Source organism: Motacilla alba, chromosome 2 (genome assembly GCF_015832195.1).
Source record: "Motacilla alba alba isolate MOTALB_02 chromosome 2, Motacilla_alba_V1.0_pri, whole genome shotgun sequence".
Lineage (NCBI taxonomy): Eukaryota > Metazoa > Chordata > Aves > Passeriformes > Motacillidae > Motacilla > Motacilla alba.
The window spans coordinates 135,790,568-135,814,719 of NC_052017.1; the positions used below are offsets into that span (position 1 = coordinate 135,790,568).

At 34.5% G+C, this 24,152-nt stretch overlaps 1 protein-coding gene across 6 annotated transcripts in view; it reads right to left on the bottom strand.

Annotated features, from left to right (window-relative positions):
* Positions 1 to 24,152, bottom strand: part of CSMD3 (CUB and Sushi multiple domains 3) — a 580,220-nt gene that overhangs the window by 343,028 nt on the left and 213,040 nt on the right. For 3 of the 6 annotated variants that reach the window (XM_038122727.1, XM_038122737.1, XM_038122760.1), the window contains one exon: positions 6,624 to 6,929. The exons of the other annotated variants lie outside the window; for them this stretch is intronic. In XM_038122727.1, the coding sequence (XP_037978655.1) occupies positions 6,624 to 6,929 (306 nt within the window). The remainder of the gene's footprint in view (positions 1 to 6,623; positions 6,930 to 24,152) is intronic. 6 annotated transcript variants of the gene reach the window in all.

The window sequence follows — 24,152 nt, forward strand, 5'->3', positions numbered from 1 at the left end:
GAAATAAGAGAACATGAATTTTCGTCAGTATTTGTAGTACAGCATGAACTGCATAGGCTAACAATTTCTTACATATGAAGAGCCATACAGGAGATGAAAAGACGACCAAGTGGTGAAACACCCACTTTTTCATACTAATAAATTTTTGACTTTTTACATGAACTGATCTTGATTTTTTATTTACTATCCACCACTTCCACCCATTTTCCAACATCCCTCCCCTTTAAAGTACCCTGGTAAAATCAAATTGTATAGAAGATTTATATTTCAAATTACTGCAACTACTGCATTACTCCACTGAATTATTGCACTGTGTTACTAATTTAAAATTATTAAAATTGTATTTTTTGTTCTATATTCTATATTTTATTAAATTTATGTAATTTGAAAAAATATTATTTAAAAGGAAGAAATACATTTAATATGTGTTTTTAATATTAAATTATAATTTCACTATTTTTTAATATTCTAATTTAAATAAGTCTGATTTATACCAGCAATTTGTGGTCAAGAGAAGAAAACCTGAAATACCAAGGGAAAGTAATGATACAACACATCAGACAAATATCAATTATAGAAGTAAACATTGATAGTGTAAAGAAAAACAAGAACTGCAGGGCGTGCAAAAAACATGAATAGGAAAAACTAGTTCTGAGAAGAAAATTGACAAGGAAGTACAGCAGGCAATAATTCAATTAAAACATTACCACAACTCATTCATTAAAATCAGTATGACTGATTTTCTTTTTTTTTCCCTTTCTTTCTTCTAAGCACTCCAGACTTGACTGTTGGATGAAAAAATTATCTCCATTCCTCTTTCCCAGTGGGAACATATCAAGACGTTTATGATATTATTATCATTTTTTGTCGAATAAAAATCTTGACCTTAATGAACCATCCATTATAGAGCTCATCCACCAAACAGAACATATCTGTGGATTTGTTGCACATATTAAATAGGTATTTCCAAAAGTATAATGAAATATTAAACAAATTTAATTCAATGATTAAATGTTTGAGTGCTAGATTACATTTGTGTTATGCTTATTTCTTAAAACTTTTAAAATTTTCTAAGAAGAAAATTTCTTATACACAATTTTTCTTATGTACAAATAATCTTAGAAACCTTACTGCCAAATACATTTAATTTCTTCAGACTCCCATCTTTGTGTTCTGGGTTTCACTAACAAAAACAAAGAAACCAAAAAACCCTGAGGACATATGCAGATTTATTATCTACTAGATTTAAAAAAATTAAACAGCTCTTCAAAAAACCTCTCCATCTTTACTCCTCCTTTCTTCTTCCTGCTTCTAAGTAGACCTCAAAAAAATAGGATGTGTGAATACATATTTTCTTACAAATTCTTATAAGTTTTATATTGAATAATCCCAAAGTAATGATCTATTATACACTTTTATCAGAATCTTAAAAAAAAGGATAAATAATTTTATCATACCACCCTTTTGTTCTCAAAAGTTTCATTAGCATACAATTTAATTTCCTGTAACAAATGTTAAAAATGTCAAAAAGCATAAGGCAAGTATGTGGTTGTGATATTTTGTGAAAATCCTTTTGCTAGGATTTTATTCTCCTGAGAAGCTGAAGGGCCTCAGATTCAAGTGTAAACAATTTGTTATCTGCTACTGTGGAATGCAGCAGGTGCTTTCTCGATTGGTCAGTGTGGGATGTTTCTACTTGGTGACCAATCAAGGAGGCAGCAGCTCTCGGACTCTCTAGGAGTCACAGAACTTTGTTATTCATTCCTTTCTATTCCTGTCTCGCCTTCTGATGATTCTCTCTCTCTGTTCTTTGTAGTATAGTTATAGTGTGGTCTTTTTTAATGTAATATATATCATAATATAATAAACCAGCCTTCTGAAATGGAGTCAAGATCTCTCCTTCGCTTCACCAAGTCCTAACTGCCCGGAAGACCCATGGCAATACAAGTACTCTTATAGTAGAGAGGGGAAAGGACATAAAAATTATAAAGGCTTACAAGAAAGTAATAAAAAACATAGAGAAAGATAGAGAATGGAGATATCCATAGAATTATAAAGTTTTGTAAAAAAATTGTTAAGTAGAATTATCAACACATATACATTTCCTCAAACTGAAAATATATGGTTAAAAATTTGCGAATGCATAAAGACATTTCTACTCTTTAAAAAGAGAAAATTGGAGTAATAAAATTTTTTGGAATCCAGAGTTCTCTTGAAATTATTTTCCTAAGAAAAGCAGAGAGATACTTGTGAATTGCTAGATTATGACTAGAGTCTCCATTAAGACTTCCTGGCACTATTTGAGCCTGAGTCTGCTAAGCAATTTTTTTCCTCCAACTACTGTATCTCTTTTTCTGACTGTTTATTTTTTCTAAATTTAAGTTTTGACTTACAAATTGTACTAGAGGTCTTTTTCATTGTTTGCGCCTGGTACTCATTTATTTCTCAGGGGCATTTAAGGACAATGTACGTGTATTTCCATATTAAAATTAATATTGAGAATAGACTAGAATAGAATAGAATAGAACAGAGCAGAGTAAAATAGAATAGAAATGACTGGACAGTTGGAAGGGACCAACAACAATCAATACACAACTTCCTGACCTCTTCAGGGCTGACCAGAATTTAAGTCATATTATTAGGCACACTGTACAAATGCCTTTTGACATTTGGCCAAATGTCTCTTAACATATCTTTAGAAAGTAAAAGTATGCTATGTAAGCTCTCACAAGAAAATGTTCTAAAATATCTCTCATGATGTATGTATATACACAAATAACAATTCTAAAACCTTGATAAGCAAAGTATGTAGTTGATACAAACTATAGAACAATAGGACTAAAAGCATTACTAAACTCTGAATTCACCATATGAAACAAAAATCGTAGAAAACAAAAATATGTCAGATTATCCTCTATTAATTTAGTCATGATGAAGCCAACCATTCTTAAATACTTAAAGAGAGGAAAAAAAAAAAACCAAAAACCAAACCCAAAATGAAACAAAACAAAACCCCAAATGAACAAAAATAAACAAACAAAAAAACCCACTTGGAAATATCATGTTTCTATCATGTTTCATTGTCTTCTTGTTTTCACATCTGAGAAATACAGATCATACTAGGAACTGTGATTGTAGCATCAAAAAAAATTTCTACTAAATCTCAGCATTTGAAGTTTCTAGGTTTAACTGAATGAAAGGGGTTAGGCATCTCCCTTTTTCTCCCCCCTTCTTCTGAATTCAGGACACAAACTTTCCTGCATTCAACCACTTAGTTTCATTAGATCTAAGGACCCAAAAGGTGCTATTTTTCACTACCAGCTATTCTATCTAAATATATTTTTCATTAGCCTGTCAAGGTGCATCTTCAAAGCAAGCTTCTCATTCTTCATCTCCCTCCTTCTACATGGTTTCAATGTTCCAATAAAAAGAACTCTTCTTACTCATCTCCCTAATAAAAATATTTACATAATACATACTAACTTGTCCTTACTTAAGTTGTCTACATACTGACATTCACTTCAAAATTTATGCTTTCATCCTGTCTTACATTTTATTTTGTAAGGGGTAATCAAGAAAATGTAACACCATTATAGTACCTTTATTTATCTGATTCAGTCTGAATTCTTGTTGATGAAGAAACTATAATCATGTACAGTATTCCTCAAGAGATTTCTACTGCATTATAAAATAATACTTGTACTTCCTTAACTTTAAGGAAAGTATTTCACCAAATGCACCTAAAGTTCATTTTTCCAGCTTATAAGCTTAGAGAAGATAATAATCAGTCAGCCTTTGACACAATTTAAATTATTATTGAGATCCAAGTACTATATATAGTACAACAATTTACAGCTAGCAGTTGAATTTTGGGTATATATAAACCTCTAGTTCTCTCTCTACATCTCGTTCATGCACTAACTTCCAAAACATTTTTACAAAACGAGAGAGTATTGTTATTGTCTATTTGTTCTGAAACACTTTATTCACAGAACAATCCCATGGAAGGCCAACAGTACTACTCTTTTTCTGCAGTTATGATTTTGCATCTATGATAATGTATCATAAAACTGCTCTATTTGGGTCTTACTATTAATATTCTCAAAAAATCGTACAGTTAGGTCTATACATACAATAAATTTTTACAATTTTAAATGTTCACACTTACATAAAGTAAGTTTTAGTAACTATATTTTGTATATTAAATTTTGTCTTCTCAAATTAATTTTCACAACTTGAGGGTGTTATTCTTAAATTTAAAATAGCGAAAAAAATTTCCAAAGTAAAAACTAATTTTTAATGGCTATTAAATAGAGAAATAATTTAAAAGTAATTAATATAAAATTCTTAAGTAAGTAATATAATTCCATACTTATTTATTATGCAGAGTTTTTAAACTTCTGCACATAATGCATTGTCGAGGAGAGGTTAAAATACTTCAATAATAACCTACAGGAAATTCTATAGAAATACCTCTGGAACAGCCCTCTGTGATAAAAATTCCTTCAAGTCAATTAAAAACTATCTCACATTCACAAAAATTCCTTTAGAATATGTCTGTGTCTTTTTAATAAGGAATATTTCATGGAAGTAAATTATAGTTTATTTATTCAAGGTCATTTGATATGTTTTAATAGCTGTTATCAAATATTGCTGTTTGCTGAGTAAAAATGGTAAATTTTACTCAGCATAGGAATATCCTTTAATAGCATGAACACCCATACTGTTCCATGAGTAAGAGAGACAGAAAAAAAAATTAAGTTTTTGAATAATGTGCATAGCAAAACCAAGACTTTCAATGTTGCATGAGGGAATAAAATGCACATGCAACTAGGTGTGGCCTTGCTTCTCCACTAAGGTCTACACAAGTCTGATTTCAGTTGTACGTGGGTTGTTATACCTTTTGATATGTGTAGTACTGTTTTAATATGTGAAAAATTAGCACCATAACATTATTTTAGCAGTATCTTGATGTCTAAATGATTCTCCTTTTTTTTTATAATCTAATGTTTAGCATTTTTTAAAAAAAAAATAATTTAGAAGCACATGCCGTACCTATATCTTGTACTAAAGAGTAGGTCAGAGAAGAAAGGAGCACTGAGAAAACAGTGGAGAAGACACTGCAGTGTAATGATTCCAAAGAGGAAATGGGAAAAAACTACGTGTATCACAGTTACTGCCATATTTATCTGCCAGAGTAGAACATTCTTACATCTTTAAATTAGAAGATATTATTACAGATCGTTGTATGCTCCCTCATAACTGAAAATAAGCCTGTTTTCTTTAAACTTGACCAAAGACATTGTAAAGTGAGTACACAGCCACACAACTAATACAAACCAAACTGTTGATTAATTTACATCAGTCAATAACCAGAAAATACTTCAGATCTCCACTGAAATTAATACAAATGAAACATAAACATCTATTTAATTATTTCTGTTTTATATGCAAACCAAAGACAGTGTTTGTTTTTCATTTATTCTATTTAATTATATATTTTAAAATTCTGAAGTACTGCAGGTCTCCTGTTTCAAAAAGTGTTAGTAAATGAAGCTACAATAAGTTACACCAGGTGACTATCCACTAAGACAACAGATCCCAAATAAAACTGTCTTTACAAAATATCAATCATATAATAAGACTTCTACAAATTGTTTGGGCTATAAAAGGTGCTTCTAATAAATATATTTGTTATTATAAATTTTTCATGTACAATTGATTAACATGAAGAAAATAATATAAATTCAAAATGAAAAATAAATTGCATTCAACAATATTAGCCTGAAAAATTAAGCTGATCCTTTCGTGAAATTGTGCATGCTTAAAAACAAAACACATGCAATTTTTTTTCTGAATATCTGCTGGTTAAATTAAGACATTCTAGCATTTCTTTTTTTCAACTTCATGTTTCAGATATAGACATTTACTTTTAACACAGCAAACAATGTTAGTTTTATAGTTCAAATGTTGTTCATTATGAATACTTTAGCACGCAGATTAGATGATCTCAATATAAAAATATATGAGATCTTTAGCTTTAACACTTTGATATTAGCTGAATATTCTAGTGTTCTAAATGTTGCTTTGATAATTGATTTCATGTTTGATAGAATGAATATGCACAGATGTTTTAAAAAACAAAATTTTGCTGAAGATTTAAACAGATGGGAGATGAATACAACTGCATCACCTACTAGTTTAGAACAGCAGCTATTTATAAAGTACATTCTTAATGTTATGGTTAATTATATCTAATCACATATGCAGAATAGATTAATAGTCTAATCTCAATTCTCTAAACTTTTATCAGATATCTCTTACACTAGGCTTTATTGTGAAATATAATGATTCAAGCTATAAAGTCACATCAAAAGAAAACTCCTTATATGTACATTTTGTCTTTTTATAAATCAAATCAGTTTAAATAACCAAGACAATATTATTACTAACTTTGTTTTTCCATCTGAATGACCTACTAGAACTCAAAGTTAGACAGATTTAATCCCTTTCCCATTTGGTTCACTTACATTTCCTAAATGGATACCTGAACTTTCATTTTTTAATAAATACAAAATATTCTTTCATAACTACATGGGCACAAGTAAAATAATATCCAATACCTCTATGAGTAACAACTGCAAGTTCTTTAGTTCTTTCTATCTGTTCAGCATTTCTTGGTCGTCGTCTTGTGCTTTGTAAATGTGCTTGATGAAGAGAGAGTGTTTCCTTGTAAGTGGCCGACTCCAGAACTGATTTTCTCATATTCATAGCTTGTACTCGTTGTTCTTCAGCAGATTGTCTACAGGTGGTCACTGCACTGGATACAGCAACATCAGCAGATGTGCTAGCAACAGTAATGGCACCAGTAGTGGCTGCAATATGCTCCTCTAACTCACCAGTGGAGGCAGTTTTGATGAAAGAAGAACCTGTGGGACACACAGTAGTACTGGATGCTAACTTTTTCTTTTGAATTGTGTTTTCCTGATCAATCTAAAAGATTAAATTTTCCTCTGTTTAACATAGTAAAGACAACTGACATGAAAAGAGGAAAGTCAATAGGCTTTATTTTAAAAAGTGAAGGAATCAGAACATTGTTTAATGCTAGTGAACATTTTGTAATAATAGTGATAATACATGTTAAGTTTTAAATGTCCTCAAAACTTAAACTTTTTTACCAGTCATAATGACAACACATAATTTCCACCCCTGCATGTTCAGTCCTGAATCAGCATGGCTAAATCAAAATATACAAATATACAGCTATACTATTGATAGGGGCCTCACACTTTGAAAAGTGGTAACCATACTATTGAGAGGGAAATGGCAGCATTATGCAGTAACCTAAGTAGCAGAAAAAGCTGCCATGAGCTACTAATCCAGCTACTAATAAGGCTGCCAGATATGCTCATTCTCTTCATCAAAGCTTGACAAGGCTCTAAAAGCCCATTTAGACTTGACACGAGGCCAAGTGTAGATGAATAATAAGAGGTACCCATTTAAACAAAACTTGTCAGCATTATTATTTATACTTAAGATTGTCAAAAGGTTTCATGTGTAATTTTCTTTTTTCTCTCTGGTTTCTGTAATAGACAAGATTATTTTACTAAAAATCCTCACAAAATGTTTGGTAAGCTAATAAAATTGTCCATGTCCTGCCTGTGAAAACATTTTTAGCACTTTTAAGTTCTCTAGTATTTAGAATATATAGGAATTTTTTCAATATTTTCTTAACATTTTCATCCTTCCCCAATCCCCATATTTGGCTGCAAATGTTTGGAAGCCAAGTCTCTCACCTGTGAGCATTTAGAACATCTTAACATTGTAGAAACTCCATCTTGACTGGAACAAATAAATGACTGGGCAATGAATAACAAAATTCACCATAAAAATAGCAGAAAAAAGCTGATGTAGCATGAACTGTAGTATGTTTTACTAGTATCTTTAAAACTTTTATTATTCCATCATAATGGTTAGGGCTCCTTGAACAGTCTTTCAAACAATAATATTCCACACTTCTCTTTTTGGTTCTGTGCTCTCCTCTCAAACTTTGAGACTTGTCTTTTAAATGTAATGGGTGATGTCAGGATGGAAAGCAACATCAGTTTTCACACTTTTAGAAAAATCTGTCCACTAGAAAATGGAAAGAAGACTCCCAGAGGAATTAAGCATTATATAGCATTTTTATGGCACAAGGTATATCATCAGATCTCTTGGCAGAATTCTCAAATGTTGTGTATAAAATAATGGAAGAGATCCTCATATCAGAAATAGTCTTGCTAGTAAAGTCTCTTTTGTTTACTGCAGAAATTTTAGGCTAAAATGGTTTATTTTATCATATTATTAAAAATAATAAGATAAGAGGATATGTTAGCTTTATAAAGACAACAAATTAAGCTGATGTGGGTGCATATTACTTTTGCTATCTGACATTTAATGTCTTAACATCTGTTCTGTAGTATAGCAATTCTAAATCATAGTGGTGGTTTCCCCTGCAAAACTAAAATACCTTAGAAGCACCACATAAGATTCCAGGTTTATGTATCAGAGACCAAACCAAAAACTATTTGCTATTCTATAATTGCAGTGGCATAAATAACTAAAATAGATCTAGACATGTTTTATTCTTTATTTCATAATAAAAAAAAAAGAAAATTGTCACAATATGCATAATATCAAAAGTCTGGACTACTTATGACTCACTTTACAATAAGTTTTGACAGACTGGTATCAAGTTTAAAACACAGAAAATACAAATGCATGGCCAAGAGATATTTTGGAACAGAAAAATGGTGTTTAAAACAAAGAAAACTTAATGTATGTTACATAACCACTGCTATTAAAACAAAATCTACGTGAACATATCTTTTTCATGCATGCAAATGTACAAGAACAGGCATTCACCTGCTTCCAATATCAAGGTCAAAGAAAAACTATATTCAAAATTTCCATCAAATGGCATGATCTATCCTATTTATTTAAATAGGCACAGCACTTTAAATTAGAACAACTTTAAAGAAAGTTCATCTCAAAAGAAAAAAAGCAAGAAAAATTAACTTACTTAAAGCTACAAAGCTTTCACACTGGAAAGAACTGCTTTGATACAGAGGCAATTTTCAAACAGAAAGTTGTTAGTCTTCTACATCCATTTACATTGAAGAACTCATACAGAAGATCAGTAAAGTTAAACAATATGGCTTGATTTACATGGAGGATTTTGAGAGAAAATTAATGTTATGTATAAACAATCTTGTAAGTATCAGCTACCGCACATGGTAGATCAATCAATGTTTTCCATAAACAGTAATCTGCAAAAGTATGAATTTTGCTGTATTTATTTTATAAAAAACAGTCTTAGACTAGTTGAAACACATTTGTTGCAAGGGCATTTTAACATACTCTCCACTCTTCTGCAATCACATCTGACAATTCAGTTTGTCAAAGAGATTATTTTAAAAATTGTATTTTTCTATGTGATAAAGAAATACTCCTATATTATTTTACTTTAATACTCTAGTTAAAAGAAAAAAAGAAAAAAGTGAAGAAAAACTTTTAATGATAAATGGCACAAAAAGGAAGAAAAGAAGACTGAGCTCTGCTTTTTGGGAAAAGCCTCAACCAAAGTTTTGCAGTCAACTGAAGTCAAATCAGAGGTAGAGCATCACTTTGAGTTCACAATCAGCCACTGAGAAAATGTGAAGTTTGAGGAACTGCCAGGATGAATCATATGAGGAAGCAGTAAGGACACAGGGACAAGAAAATATAATGGCTGTTTAGGGCACAGGTTCACAAAGAAAGAGAACCTGACCAACCCACACTTAAACACTCTGAGACATACTAGATTGGACCAGCATTTTTCTAAGTAAGTCTGTGGAAGGAGAATAGATGAAAGCCAGTAAAACAGAGGACCTTTAATGTGTCAAATTAACCTCCTCACACAAGGAAAGATTTGAAGTGGTATTTACACTTAAAAAACTTGTAGCTGAGTAGAAGTGAAAAAAGATCAAGTTGATGATCTACAGAGAAATTCAGTTCAGAAGACTAGTCTTAACAAGACACCACTCAAAAGTGTTGCAACTGTTAAAACTTAGGATAATGCAAACATATGGGAGACCCATAAGCCTTTCTATTTATATGAGTGGAAGTTGCTCTTGATTCCAGGATCATTTTTAGTAAAGAAAAGAGGCAAGAGCCTTTGACATTTGCCTGAAACAAAGCTCCAAAAATAGATTATGAATCTGTGCTAGATGCACACACTTTGCATATGCAATACGCTACAAGTATACACAGGGCTCCTGCTGTAAACATGATACCAAAGGAATTTACCCCAGATAAACTCATAGCGGAAGTTCAATTGCCAATTAATCTAGTGGACTAACTTTTTATGAGTAATTCCTGAGGGAATAATACAGGATAACAATAAATACCTTTGCCCACTCTGAGAAGCATTCAGCAGAAACAAAAATAAGGCAGAAAATGGTATCTAACAGAGTGAAAACACTTGTTGAAAATGATATTTTTATTTTTTCCTTTTAGAGGACTCTGACTTTGGAAAGCTTTCCTCTTCTCCAGGGTGAAAAAGCTCAGGTTGCTCAGTCTTCCTTCACAGGGTAAACCTTCCAGCCTCCAACCATCTTGGTGACCCTCCACTGAACTTGCTTCAGTGAAGAATTTGTCTTCCCTGTCATGAAGCCCAAATCTTGAAGCACTGTTCCAGCTATGGTCACAGAAGACTTAAGACAAAGACAAAAATCTTTCCCTTTCAATGTACTGACCACATTTTTATTAACATAACTCAGGATGCTCTTCACCTTCTTTCTTCCCAGGGCACTCTGCTGTCTTGCTCAGTTTGCTGTCTGCCACAATGCACAGGGTCTATTCAGCAAAGTGGTTTTCTATCAGACACTCCTGTTGCCAGGGGCTCTTCCTATCCAGCTACAGGACTGACTTTACATTGACCATTGTTGAGTTTCACAGGATTCCTGTTGGCTCATTCCTCCAGCTTGTCTGTGTCCCTGTGGCAACCCTGTCCTCAGCTATATTGATTTTTGGTCCTTGACTATAATTACTGACATTGTGGTGTCATCTACAAATCCAATGAGACTGCTCTCTGTCATTGATTGAAGTGCATTGATAAACATATTGAAGACAACTTGTATCAGAACAGACAGCTTGTAGAGCTCCACTTGTTACTGGACTCCAGGTAGAAAGTCTGGCCCATTTATTACTATTTTCTAAATTGAATTTTTTTAACGTCAATGGTTGAAGAATAGATAAAAACATGCAAATTTTTCATAAGACCTAAGGCTACCATCCAACAGCTATTCTAATTCATTAGAATTTGTTTTGCTGATTAATTCCTAAAACCATGTTGAGTTCAAAATGTTAAAGCAAATTGGAAAATTCACTATCTTATTTATTCAGGATGTATAAAAGTGCAGGACTTCATTAGTTCTTGTGACACATATGATCCAGCCACAGACTTCCCAAGTAAGGCTAAAGGTCCCTAATGCAGATCCCCAAATGGGACTCAGACTACAGGAGGGTGTTAATGAGGTAACTGACATGAGGTCAGCCTGGGACTTTTCCAGTATATCTTATTACCAAAAAGTCAGTCTATTATTTTGCAATAGGTAGTTGAGAAAAAATTGTAAACAGTCTTGAGAAAAAAAAAAAAAAAAAAAAAAAAATTCATACCTCATTAAAGGAAAAAAGAGAGTTACAATTATGAACAGAATTTTTTAAAACAGCAATAACTATATTCCAACTTCATTCTTTCAGATGTTCCAGGACTTTCAGTCAAGGCTTATTTAGCTTCCTCACTTAAAACTTTCCAATACTTCACTAATTTTGGAATGACCCCAGCATCCTATTAAGAAGATTTTTTTTCTTATTTTAATTAACTCTACTCTTTGATGTTCTCTGTCATTAAATATCTGATGCTTACAAAAAAATTTCCAGTAAAGTTAGAAACCTAATTAGAAGAATATATTCTGGATCTGTTAAGGGAATGTTCAAGTTTATGTAGATATAGCAGCTTATTTGACTCTTTTAACATATGTCATTCCAGATATATTATTTTTAAAAATCACTTATTTTAATCTTCAAAAATTTCTAGTATCTTTACCTGTTCTTAGGATCAAATTGTAATAGAAAATAAAGGAAACAGAGACATAAATATGGATTTTAGAACATAAAATCAGTATTAATGGCTGCCATAAAATATTCTTCTCACAAAATTTATTTTCACCTCACAGCTGTTCAGAAAAGAACTGAAACTGTGGTTTTACAGAAATACAAGAAAACCGTGGTTGTAAAGAAATACATGACTGAAAAAAAAAAGGGTTCAAAACAAATTTCTAGACTTTAGTTCAAACAGGCAATTGCAGCAATGGCTTATACAAATAGCAAGAACTCTAAAAGTTATATAGTCAGAAGTTTGAAAAAATCATTTTGGCTGCTTTTGTTTTGATGTTGTCCACATTCCTGATACTAGAGTCAAAATTTCATTTCTATTTCCTTTTGGTACCAGAATTTACCTTTTTGCATTATTGCATTCTCTTACAACTGTTTTTTAAGCTTGCCTTTTTTTCTGCTCTCTTTTCTTAACCTCCTTATTGTTATCTCTTTTTTCTCTTTTTCTTTATTGTTTATGTAAATTTAATCAATTGCTACAGTAAGACATATACCAAAACACTCTGAAAGTGACAATTAAGCATCACCCAGAAATTTTCAGACATGCAGGAGGTATGTCATACTTCAGTATACACAAATGCATGTCTAGATGATCTTCCATATGGCTCAGTGAATTTAAGATCACTTTACATTTTTAAGCAGATATTGAAAATATGGTAATTTTATGAATCTTAATTTTATCAAATTGATTAAATTTGGAAATCTGAAAATTCAGACAAAATGCCAGACATCTCTAACATTATTTATTTCTTTTCTATGAAAATCAGGACATAGACAGAGCTACTATTTTTTAACATATATATTTGTCCAAATAATAGAATTTATTACAGCAATTTATGTTTGTTAAATAGAAAAAAATATGAAAATGACCAACATAGACCCATAAACATATGGATAATGTTATTTCAGTTGGTTGATTTAAAGTGAGAAAGCACTTTTTAGAAGGCCTGTTACTTAAAAAAAAAAACAAAAAAAACCCCAAAACTTAACACAAATGAATGTTAGCAAATGAGAAAAAGGTTATTCAAAATATGAAACAAAAAATTCATATTTTCATGCTTAGTTTTCTTTTCAAAAGAGATATGCATCAATGTGACATAGATCTGTAAAATCAAACATAATCATACAATTAAACCCCCAAACAATACAACTTAAAAATTCTTCAAGACTCTCAATAATATTGTGGGAGTCTATGAAATGAGCAATATAATGCTGGGAAATGAAAGCAGTCACATTTATTGGCCATAAAAAGAGTAGCTTTATTGTATTTTTCAAGTAAAAAGCCTGACGAGTATTGTCTTACATATTTATTTTCTTTCTAATTTGATTCTGCAAATCATAGTGCAAGAATGTTATTTCCCTTTTTCAAGAATAGGATAATATCAAATAAGCAAATCTGAAAGCATAATTACAAACTATGTACATTAAAATGTATATAGCAACCACTTAACAAAAAGAGAAATTTAAAATTTAAAGGTTCTGACTTCTAATTCTGTTTCTTGTGTCTCCATGGATATGCCATGATATTGTGGTGCTCTCCTTTCTTTTCAACAAAATTAAATTCTCACTTTCCTTTTAATATTAACATTAGTTGCATAATATGTGGTCTTAGGTTGCAAATGGGGGTGTGTATTCTATTGCCTTCTGTTAGAGGTGAGACAGTTAATCTTCTGTTAGTTGGGCAGTTTTCTTTATCTCTTCCACAACCAATCCTCCCTCCAGGAAATATCTTCTGTTAATGGGCCACTGAGTGTCACTGCATGCCTGATAAAATCACATCACCCATTGCTCTGCCCAGGGGGAGATGCCAAGCATTCCTACCTGGATAGAATCTGACATTCAGAACACCAAAGGCAGCCTTTTCCTGCTCTGGATTCCCAGAGGAGCAGCTTTCTTTTCCACTGGATTCCCAGAGGAAGAGATCAGGCCCATCTACACCACCACTGGACCTTCCGAGGAAAACTGCACCCTTCTACAGGATCACTGCCCCAACAGAACGACACCTGTCACTCCAGGAGGACTGCAGCTACCATTTAATGGGACTGCTACAAACATCCTGACCAACAGGGTGTCAGTTCTTATTTGACTCTGTCAGTGTTGTTTTGTATAACTGCATTTTTATTTTATTTTTATTTTTTTGCTAATGAAGAACTGTTATTCCTATTACAAAATTATAATAATTCAGAGAGAGGGGGTTTACATTCTCCATTTCAAGGGAGGTTCCTGCCTTCCTTAGCAGACACCTGTCTTTTCAAAACACGATATAGGTGTTCATTGTTATAAGCAAGCAGAGTGGTATTTATGAATCAAATATACAGTTTCAGATAGAACAATACTTGCTAAAGCTCAAATTATCTATTGATATGACTGACACTCAGTCATAGTTTTAACATTTTCAATGAAGTTCAGATACGTGGGAAAATAATGAATCTTAAACCCAGTAATAATCTCTTTCAGTTATTCTCAATAGCAAAAATCTTTGTACCATTGCTCTTGAGTCTCTAATATTTGCCATAAGCAGACTAATGCCAAGATTTTCTATTCTAAATCCCATTTCAGGCATCAAGAAATATTTGACTTAAACTTATTGCTAGAGATTGCTAAACTAATTTAAAATAATAAATTATCCAATATAGTAACTTTCATTACAGAGAAGATTATTTTAATAGTTAATATATTTAATGTATTTTTAATTATTGTATGATTCAAAACTGATCAGTACTTATTAGAAATGATGTAAAGTTCTTAGTAAGTTTGTTCATTTACTTGGCAAATGGTAAAGACAGGGTTGCAGAAAAGTTATCTTGAATACAAATCTTAATACTTAAGCATATTTTTTCATTGTTTACCTTACCTATGTCACACAAAATGAATAGATACTGCAACCTAGTAAGTAAAAATTGGCCATTAGTAATACAAGGTGACAGAATTTATGTTGACATCATGTAGGCTTGCCTTGGCCTGAGCTGGTTTTCACTATTTTTGATAATTCATAGGTGTCAAGTGAATATTTCCTAAGCAGGTGGCATTTCAGAGGTGTTGTGCTTTGATACTACTGCATACAGTAATGATCTGATAAAGTTACATAGGTCTTGCATAGCAAGAAACATACTTAGGCTGAGGGAGGCTAATGTGCAACTTTCAGATTTTAGTAAAGAATAATGAGAAACAAGCAGACTATGCTAAGAAAATAGACAAAAAAAAGAAGAATTCAACTCCAAGACTAAAGAGGAAGTTCACTTCTTCATGTTTGGGAGTGTCAAACTTCTCCTAACAGATCCTTGGATGCTCTCAATTGGTTGTAATCTCCAGCCAGGAGTACAGAGAAAAGGATAAAACTAAGACAAAAGAAATAGAGGGGAAAGTAGAAAGGCAGTTCTTAACTTCTATAAGTGTATTATTATCCTTGATGCTTTTCTATATTTGATAATTCAGACTATCAGATCATAATAACATTAATTAGAATAACAATCAATTGTGTTCCCTTTGGCTATAACAAGATTCTCTGGTTAACATAATATTACACAAGTGCATTACAACCCAACTAACTTCTGAAGTTCTGTATATACCATACATACACTATTTTTCTATGTACCTTACCCCACTGAAGTACTCTCCAATGATTGTCAGGACTCTGAGGGCTCTGATGGGCCTAAACAGGACTGGCCAGCCTTCCCAGGGCCTCTCCCCACCCATGCCTATGGGTCCAGAGCCCCAAGGCTGAAGCCATAAGTTCCTGCCCCAAGGATGCCACAAAAGTGCTTGTCCCCCTCTTCCACTATTCCTGCTCTACCTAGCTATGGGGCTAATGTCCTTGCCTGGCCTTGACCTGTCCTCTTTGCCATGGAGATGTCCAATGCCCAGGGTTTGGTCTGCCTCCAGATGTACCCAAAGCTGCTCTACTCCCTGGCTGAGGGCCAGCACTGGCTGAAAAGCCCTGCACTGCCAGCCTCAACCCTGATCCCTGAGCCCACCAGCCTTCAGGGAGCTGTTAGCCTGTGCTTGTCTCTTATTCACTGTGAAAAATACAATGCCTAAGAACTAAGCAATACATTAAATTTAACAAGAAGTGTTATTTTCCCCTTATTTCTCACTCTAAATAAATAAAGTTGATCTCTAAGCAGAATGAATGTTAATTATAAAGCAAAGCAAAGTTGAATGATTTATAAATGAAACTCTACTGTCTTTTATGTTTTCTTTTTATCTAAAAGGTCAGGATAGACTAAAAAATAATACTTTTAAAGAAAGGTCAGGTCCTAAGTGAGATGAAAACAATTCTCTAGCAAGGAAAAAGGTTTCTTCAGTATAAAAACTGATTCAAAACCCACTTAGAGTTTACAGAGATAAAGTTATTCCTGCAGAACATTGTGTGCTGTCAGCATCAAGTGGGTAGTAAGTGAACTTTTAATTTAAGAAGTGGCATCCAGTGCAAAACCAGAGCTTTGCCTGAGGAAAATCTTCCCTGTGAGAGGACCCCAGCGATCCATTAGACAACAATTTCAACATGTCCTAAGGTAAATGCTTACACACTAAAACTTCAAAATCATTTTAAGAGGAATTACATATGCATAGCCTTAGAGAGCATTTCAGGCAATTTTGCACCGCAATACAATGATAAAAATTATAGTGCTCTTGTTCAATAGCCAAAATTGTTCCTAATATCCATAAAAGCTTGGTTACTGTAAGTATCTTTCCTCACTTTTATGCTGCACAGAGAAATCCTCACAAAGATAACTTCTACAGGAAAAAATATATTGGCAAATCTAAAAACATGGTAATTTGACACTATCTTACATAACATCCTAGCAGGTAAACTCAGGAAATGTGTGTTAGATGAATGGGCAGTCAGATGGATCAAGAACAGGCTGAATGGCAGAGCTCAGAGGGTCATGATCAGTAGAGTAGAATCCACTTGGAAGCCTGTACTCAGTGATGAATCCCAGGGTTCAATATTGGGTACAATCTTCTTCAACTTGTTTTTCAATGACTTGGATGAAGGGATTGAATGTACCCTCAGCAAGTTTGCTGATGATTTGAAACTGGGGGAAGCAACTGATACACCTGAAGGCTGTGCTGCCATTCAACAGGAAGAGTGTGATCAGCAGATTGAGAGAGGTGATCCTCCCCATCTACTTGGCCCTAGTGCAGCTGCATACAGAATGTTATGTCCAGATCTGGGCTCCTCAGTACAAGACAGACAAGGACCAACTGGAAAGGGTGCAGTGGAGGGCAAAATAGATGACGAGGGGCCTGGAACATTCCTCTTATAAGGAGAGACTGCAGAAGCAGGAAGATGAGAGGGAATCTCATCCACACATGAAAATGTCTCAAAGGCAGGTGTCAAGTAGACGTTGCTGGATTCTTTTTGGTGGTGCCCAGTGATGGCACAAGGGCCAATGGCCATAAACTTAACCACAAGAAGTTTTACATCAACATGAGAAAGAATTTTATGTTGAAGGTGGAAGAACACTGGGACAGGCTGCCCAAAGAGGTCGTGGAGTCTCCCTCTCTGGAGACAGTCAAAACGCACCTGGACGTGCGCCTGTGTAACCTGCTGTAAGTGACCCTTCTTTGGCAGAAGGGTTGGAATAGATAATCTCCAGAGGTCCCTTCCAACCCTAACAATGCTGTGATTCTGTGATTTTTCAGAAGTTGCAGCAGTTTTTAGATACTTCTTAACTGATAGAACATAAAAATGTCATATTTTGAGACGGCTGGTTGCTCACCATATCTGAACATTTCAGACTTCATCAGAATGATTGAAGTTGAAAGACATCTTAGAATTTGGCCACTTTCAGAACTGTCAGCAGTTTTACAGTCATTGCTTGATATTTACTTTACCTACATTAAAGGATATGACCATCTCTACAGAGGCAAGAGTTTCTAAGAGATTCCACACAGTTCCAAAGCAACTTTCTCACATGTAAGCAAAAGTTGCTGGATGGCAGTCAATGAGAGTTTTCAGCAGTAACTTTGTTCCCCCAGGAAATAATAAATAAATAACCCCAACAACAAAGAATCAAAAAAAACTAAACAGAAATAAACCGCCCCCAAAAATATAAACAACATCATCACATTAATTCTAGAAAAAGTGAGTACAAAAAGAGATATTTTGCCTCAGTACAAAGACCATGGGATACTTAAATATTAATTACACATTCAAAAATGACTGTGGTAGCCTTCACAAGCAGTATAAATATATGATATTTAAGAACCATCTGGACACAATCCTCTGCAATGTGCTCTAGGAGGATCCTGTTTGTGCAAGGATCCTCCTTTGTCCACTGTGGTCCCTTCCAACACTACAAGGCCAAACTGGATGGGACAGAGCAACCTGGTCAAGTGAAGGGTGTCCCTGCCCATGTCAGGGATTTGGAACAAAATTAGCTTTAAGGCCCCTTCAAACTCAAACCATTCTATGATTCCATGATTCTATGATATTCATTATATGATTCTGTCAATTTCTTTAAGGTTGGTTAATATTCATAATTTCCCACTAGGGTCATTGGGAATTTGAATGATTCTTGGCTTACCTACTACTGACTGGTTTGCTCTAAGTGTCAAAAGAATGTGCTCAAATGTCTTCAACAAACAGAAGGTCTGATTATTATAATTGAAATTTCTTTCAAAACTATAATATTTTTATCACTAATTTGTTTAAATTATGGGTTTGAGAACTTCCTAGGGAAAAATATTATTTAAACATGTAAGCCTTATATATTTTTCATGAAAACCCAAACTACCCAACATGATGCTGTATACAAATGAAGAATCCTTTTTTCTTATAACTCCAATTAAACAGCTGTGTATGCTATCTGCCTGTTACACTAATACACTAGACATATATGTTAGAGATTAAAAGGTATGGCTTTTAATCCCAAGTTTACTATTAACTGAGAAGAAAAGGAAAAGTACTCAGGTGAAGAAAAATAGAAAAAGCAGCAGTTTGTTTTATTTTCACAAAGTCAATGGACATCTTCCCTTTTGAATTTGAGCCAGCCTGATGTAATTTGAATATATTCCCTTCAGTTTAAGCATTCTCCTCACAAATATTTTCATATATCATAGTGTACCAAGGCTGCACTATAAACTAAACCAGCATTATCCAAGCAATTCTGCCAGCTTTGTGAAAAATGGAATGATAAGTGTTATCTAGCTTCTAGCTACCCTGGATTAGGGCTCAAAATACCTGGTGCCCTATTCTACTGGTAACTTAATTATTTTGTGTAAGTCACTATGAAGCATGTGCCTCAATTCTGACATCCAAAAGAGACCTAATAAATATTTCCAATATCCCTGTGATTCATAACTTTATGGCCTGTTTATCTCCCCTCCTTCCATAGATATATTCCTTTGCCAAGCTGCAGGGTCAGAATCACTTTTCAATCAAAAATTTACCCATATGTTTGATATCTTTGCTTTCTCTGAACTTTCCTCAGCTTTGCTATATTCTTCAGAAATGCAGAGAGGCCCGAGCAAGGAGTTAAGGTGAAAGTTGATTTATACAGCAGCATGTTTCCTGTTCTGTCCTCTACTCTTTTCCTAGTATTTAGGTCAAAAAGCACTAAGGTGTGCTTTTTTAAGAATTCTAACTATGGACCTGAGGACTATGGAGTACCCTCAGTATATCTTTTTTGCCTCAATCTTCATTGGCAAATACTCTTCCCTCACCTCTTGAGTGGATGGGCTTCAAGACAGGGACTGGAAGACCAAAGTCCTTTACACTGCCAGAGAAATTTAGGTTCATGACCACGTGAACAGACCTAAATCTATGGGACCTGATGAGCTGCACCCCAGAGTTCTGAGGGAATTTGCTGATGTAGTTGCCAAGCCACAGTCCATGATACTTGAAAAGTCATGGCAGCCAGGCAAAGTCCCAGATGACGAAACATTTTACCTATGTTTAAAAAGGGTAGAAAGGAGGATCCTTGGAATGACCAACTTGTCAGGATCACCTCTGTGCCTGGAAAAACCATAGGCCAGAATCCTTCTAGAAGCTGTGCTGAGGCACATGGAGGACTGGGAGTTGATTCAGAACAGTAGCGCAGCTTCACCAAGGGCAAGTCCTCTCTAATCAACATAGTGGCTTTCTATGATGGACCAACTATGTCATCCAACAGAGGGCCATATATGTCATCCATTTGGACTTCTGCAAAGCCTTGGACATGGTCCCCCACAACATCCTTCTGTCTAAAGTGAAGAGAAATGGATTCTATGGGTGAACTGTTCAGTGGATGATGAATTGCTTTGACAGTTGTGTCCAGAGGGTAATGTTCTGGACAGTTTAGTGTTCTGACAGACACCATAGAAAAGTGATTTCCCTTGGGAGCCCATATGGGGATCAGTCCTGTTTAGTGTCTTTATCAGTGATATATACTGAGGCATTGAGTGCACCCTCAACCAGTTTAAAGACTACAAGAAGCTAAGTACTGTGGTTGACATGTCAGAGGGATGGGATGCCACTCATAGTGACCTGGACAAGTCTGAGAAATGGCCTATGAGAACCTCATTAAATTGAACAAGGCCAAGCGAAAGGCGCTGTACCTGGCTCAGGGTAACCCATGGGATCAATACAGCCTGGAAGATGAATGTATCAAGAGCAGCCCTGTCAAGGAGCCAGCATGCTGGCAGAGGAGAGGCTGGACATGACCCAGCAATGTGCAATTGAAGCCCTGAAGGCCAATGGTATCCAGGGCTGCATCAAAAGCAGCATGGTCAGCAGGGCTAGGGAAGGGATTTTGCCACTCTACTCTGCCCTTGTGAGATCCCATCTGGAGTGCTGCGTCCAGATCTGGGGGCTTCAGCACAGGAAGAACATAGACCTATTACAGAAGGTCCAGAGGAGAGCCATGAAGATGATTAGATAGATGAGGCACCTCTCCTATGAAGAAAAGCTGAGAGAATTCAGCCTGTACAGCCAACAAAAGAGATTTGTCCTGGTTGACTGTTCACTCCAACAAGCACAGACTAGATTCCAGCCAGGGTATGAATCATACAAGAAATCATAATTATTCAACAGAATCCCTTCAGGTTCAATCTCTGCTGCACTGTGTCCCTCTGCTCCCGGCTGGGGGAGCAGGATCGACGGCGGCTAGCTCCGACACAGCCAGCACCGGGGGGCACTCTCCAGAGGCACTGCCGTGTCCAGAGAGCGCCTGGCTGTAATATTTAGAGGCAGCTGCGGCAAAGTGATGAAAAGAGGGTCTCCGTCCGGGGGTAGAAATCCGGCTTTATTGAACACCAGGGCAACCAGCCGACCGGGGACCCCGGGCAGCCAGCTACACGGGGTTATAAAGGGGGCGGAGAACAGGGGTGGAACTGGACCCAGGTCCAATCAGGAAACAGGGGGGTGGGGGGACACAAAGGAGTGACTGTAGGGGTAACAAATGCATTTGAACTGGGGGCGGGACCCCGGCTCCTAATCCAATCACTCGACGGGAACAGCAGAAGATTCTGGAACAATGGGAGGGGACGCTGAGTGATGGATAGGGGTCTGGGGAGGGGTTACAGTAATGAATTATCACAAATAAGGACAATTGGGGTGGAGATAAGGGGATTGGCATGAACTGATGGGGAGGGGAGAACCAGGGCAGAACCATGTAACAGGAGTGAACAGGGGTGAACAGAACATACCAACTTTACATCATCTGCAACAAAAATGACACACTACAACAAATCTCCTTATTACTCCCATCTCCATCTCCCATCTCCATTACTCCCATCTCCTTATTACTATCCGTCTTGTCACCTAAATCTTTCTTTCACAATCCCTCGCTCTCTACTCCAACCACTTTACTTGGCTGTCTGTCTTTCTTCTACATACTCAGAAAATTTCCTTTTCTGAAAAGGTATTAACAATGTTCATATTGACCCAGGATCCAGACCGAAAATAATATACATTTTGGCATCTATAAAACTAAGCAAGTACATCAGAAAGAAACACATAATACAACAAATATCAGTGCGAGAAACACTTTAGTATTCACACTGCTATTCTATGTTTGTTCTGACATTTTTCAGACAGACTTAGAAGGTTTGACCACCATGGTTCTCAGGGGACTTTTACATTTCTTTTAAATATGAATGGTACTGAAATTTCATAATACAAATCTAAGAAATTATATAACCGAGAATCTCTTTGGTACTAGTTAGTGGTTTTGTACATTAACAAATTCCATAGAATAATATTCACTAGTATGCAAGTTTTATTGCCTCAGCTGCATTTAAGTGAAAAGACTTTGTCAAACAGAGATGTATGTTTAATAATTTCCTGGTGCTTGTGAATAGGGAAAAAAAAATAATTCCTTCAGCTTTCTCATACTGCTACTGAGGCAGTACACAAATAAAGCTGCCAATGTTTTAGAGTATAAAGAGATCCATTGACTGGAACTAAAGTGGAGAAAGTGTAACTGGGAATTAGAAAGGTAGTTCAGAAAATTTTATTTCTTACTTGAAATAACATTCATTAAAATATTAACTTTTAATTAAATAGATTTGACTCCTTATTTACTAGGGGATACTTTGCAAAAGGTACTTTTACTTTTCAAATTAGATAACCTTAGACTTAATTCTGAAGAATACCAAAATGTCCTCATTTTATCTATACTGGGAATGAGTAAAAACCATAGCATCTCATTTAACACTAAGAAATAACTTCCGGCACAGTATCTTGCACAGGCCACTTCCATATTCATATTCCAAAGCAGAATTTTGGATTTTTTTTTTTTTAAGTATAACTTTCCTGTCTTTAGGCAGGAGGTTATCCAGCATATGGTGTGATTATTTTTACAAATAATAGTCCAGGGAGAAACATTTAAAGAACACAACAGCTATTATTTACATATATAAACCTAGCCAATTCATTAATTTAAAATTAAAATTAAAACTACATAATTACTCCACCTTTTTAACCTCAAGGACATGAGGATATGCTTTCTCTCACAAATACAGGTGCTCTCAGTAACTAAATAACAAAGAATACTCAGTTTAATTAAGAGAAGAAAGAGAGACACAAAGAAAAGGTATTTCTGAATACTAATTTATGTCATTTAATTGGAAGGTAAATGGGAAAATTTGAGTGTGAGGGTAGACATAAAAAACCCATATTCAGTTACTTCATTCTCTTCATCTTCCTGTTTTCTTATCAAAATTATTTCTTTTCTTGTGTGTGTGTCCCCTAATGGTAGAAAATCACCCCTCCAAAATATGAAATTACCTTCTAGAACTAAAAAAAAAAAAAAAAAATGTTGAAAATGCTGAGTGAGGGAAGAGAAGGAAATGGGAGTAAATCTTCCAGCAGAAATAAATCCAATGCATCTGATACCAGTGACACTATTAATTCTAGTATTTAAAATCTACTTTCTAAAGTTAGACCATATCAGGTTTATTTCTTTAATGTACAGTAAACTTATAATGGTGAAAACTATTAATAAACTAACTTGAATGGCTTCTTGCATTTAATTATTAATAATAATTATTAGCAAATAATTTTCACAGCTGAAAAATAGAAATAATTTAATAAAAAACCCAATTATATTATGAGAACATTTGCATATCAAAAATTATCCAAGAGGAAGTAAAATGTTCCAACATTTAATCTCACCACTAAATATTCTGAATGTAAACAAGTGTTTTATTCCAGATTTTTCTTTCAGTTGTTTTATCATCCTGACATGAACAGATTGTCAGTGCAATACATTACACTTATTGGTGGCTATGAAGCATACACATGTGTAGGTTAATGTATTAATGTCTTGACCTAATCAATATGAAGAATTTTGAAGGTCCTGTAAACTCTAAAGTTTATCTAAAATTAATAGAAATTTTCAGCTGCCATAGAAAATTTATTTTCCCAGTTAATTTTCCTTGAATTTTAGTGGACTTCCTTAGATGAAATATTTTAATAGATGTATTATACACATATATATATATGTGTGTATATATATATATATACACAA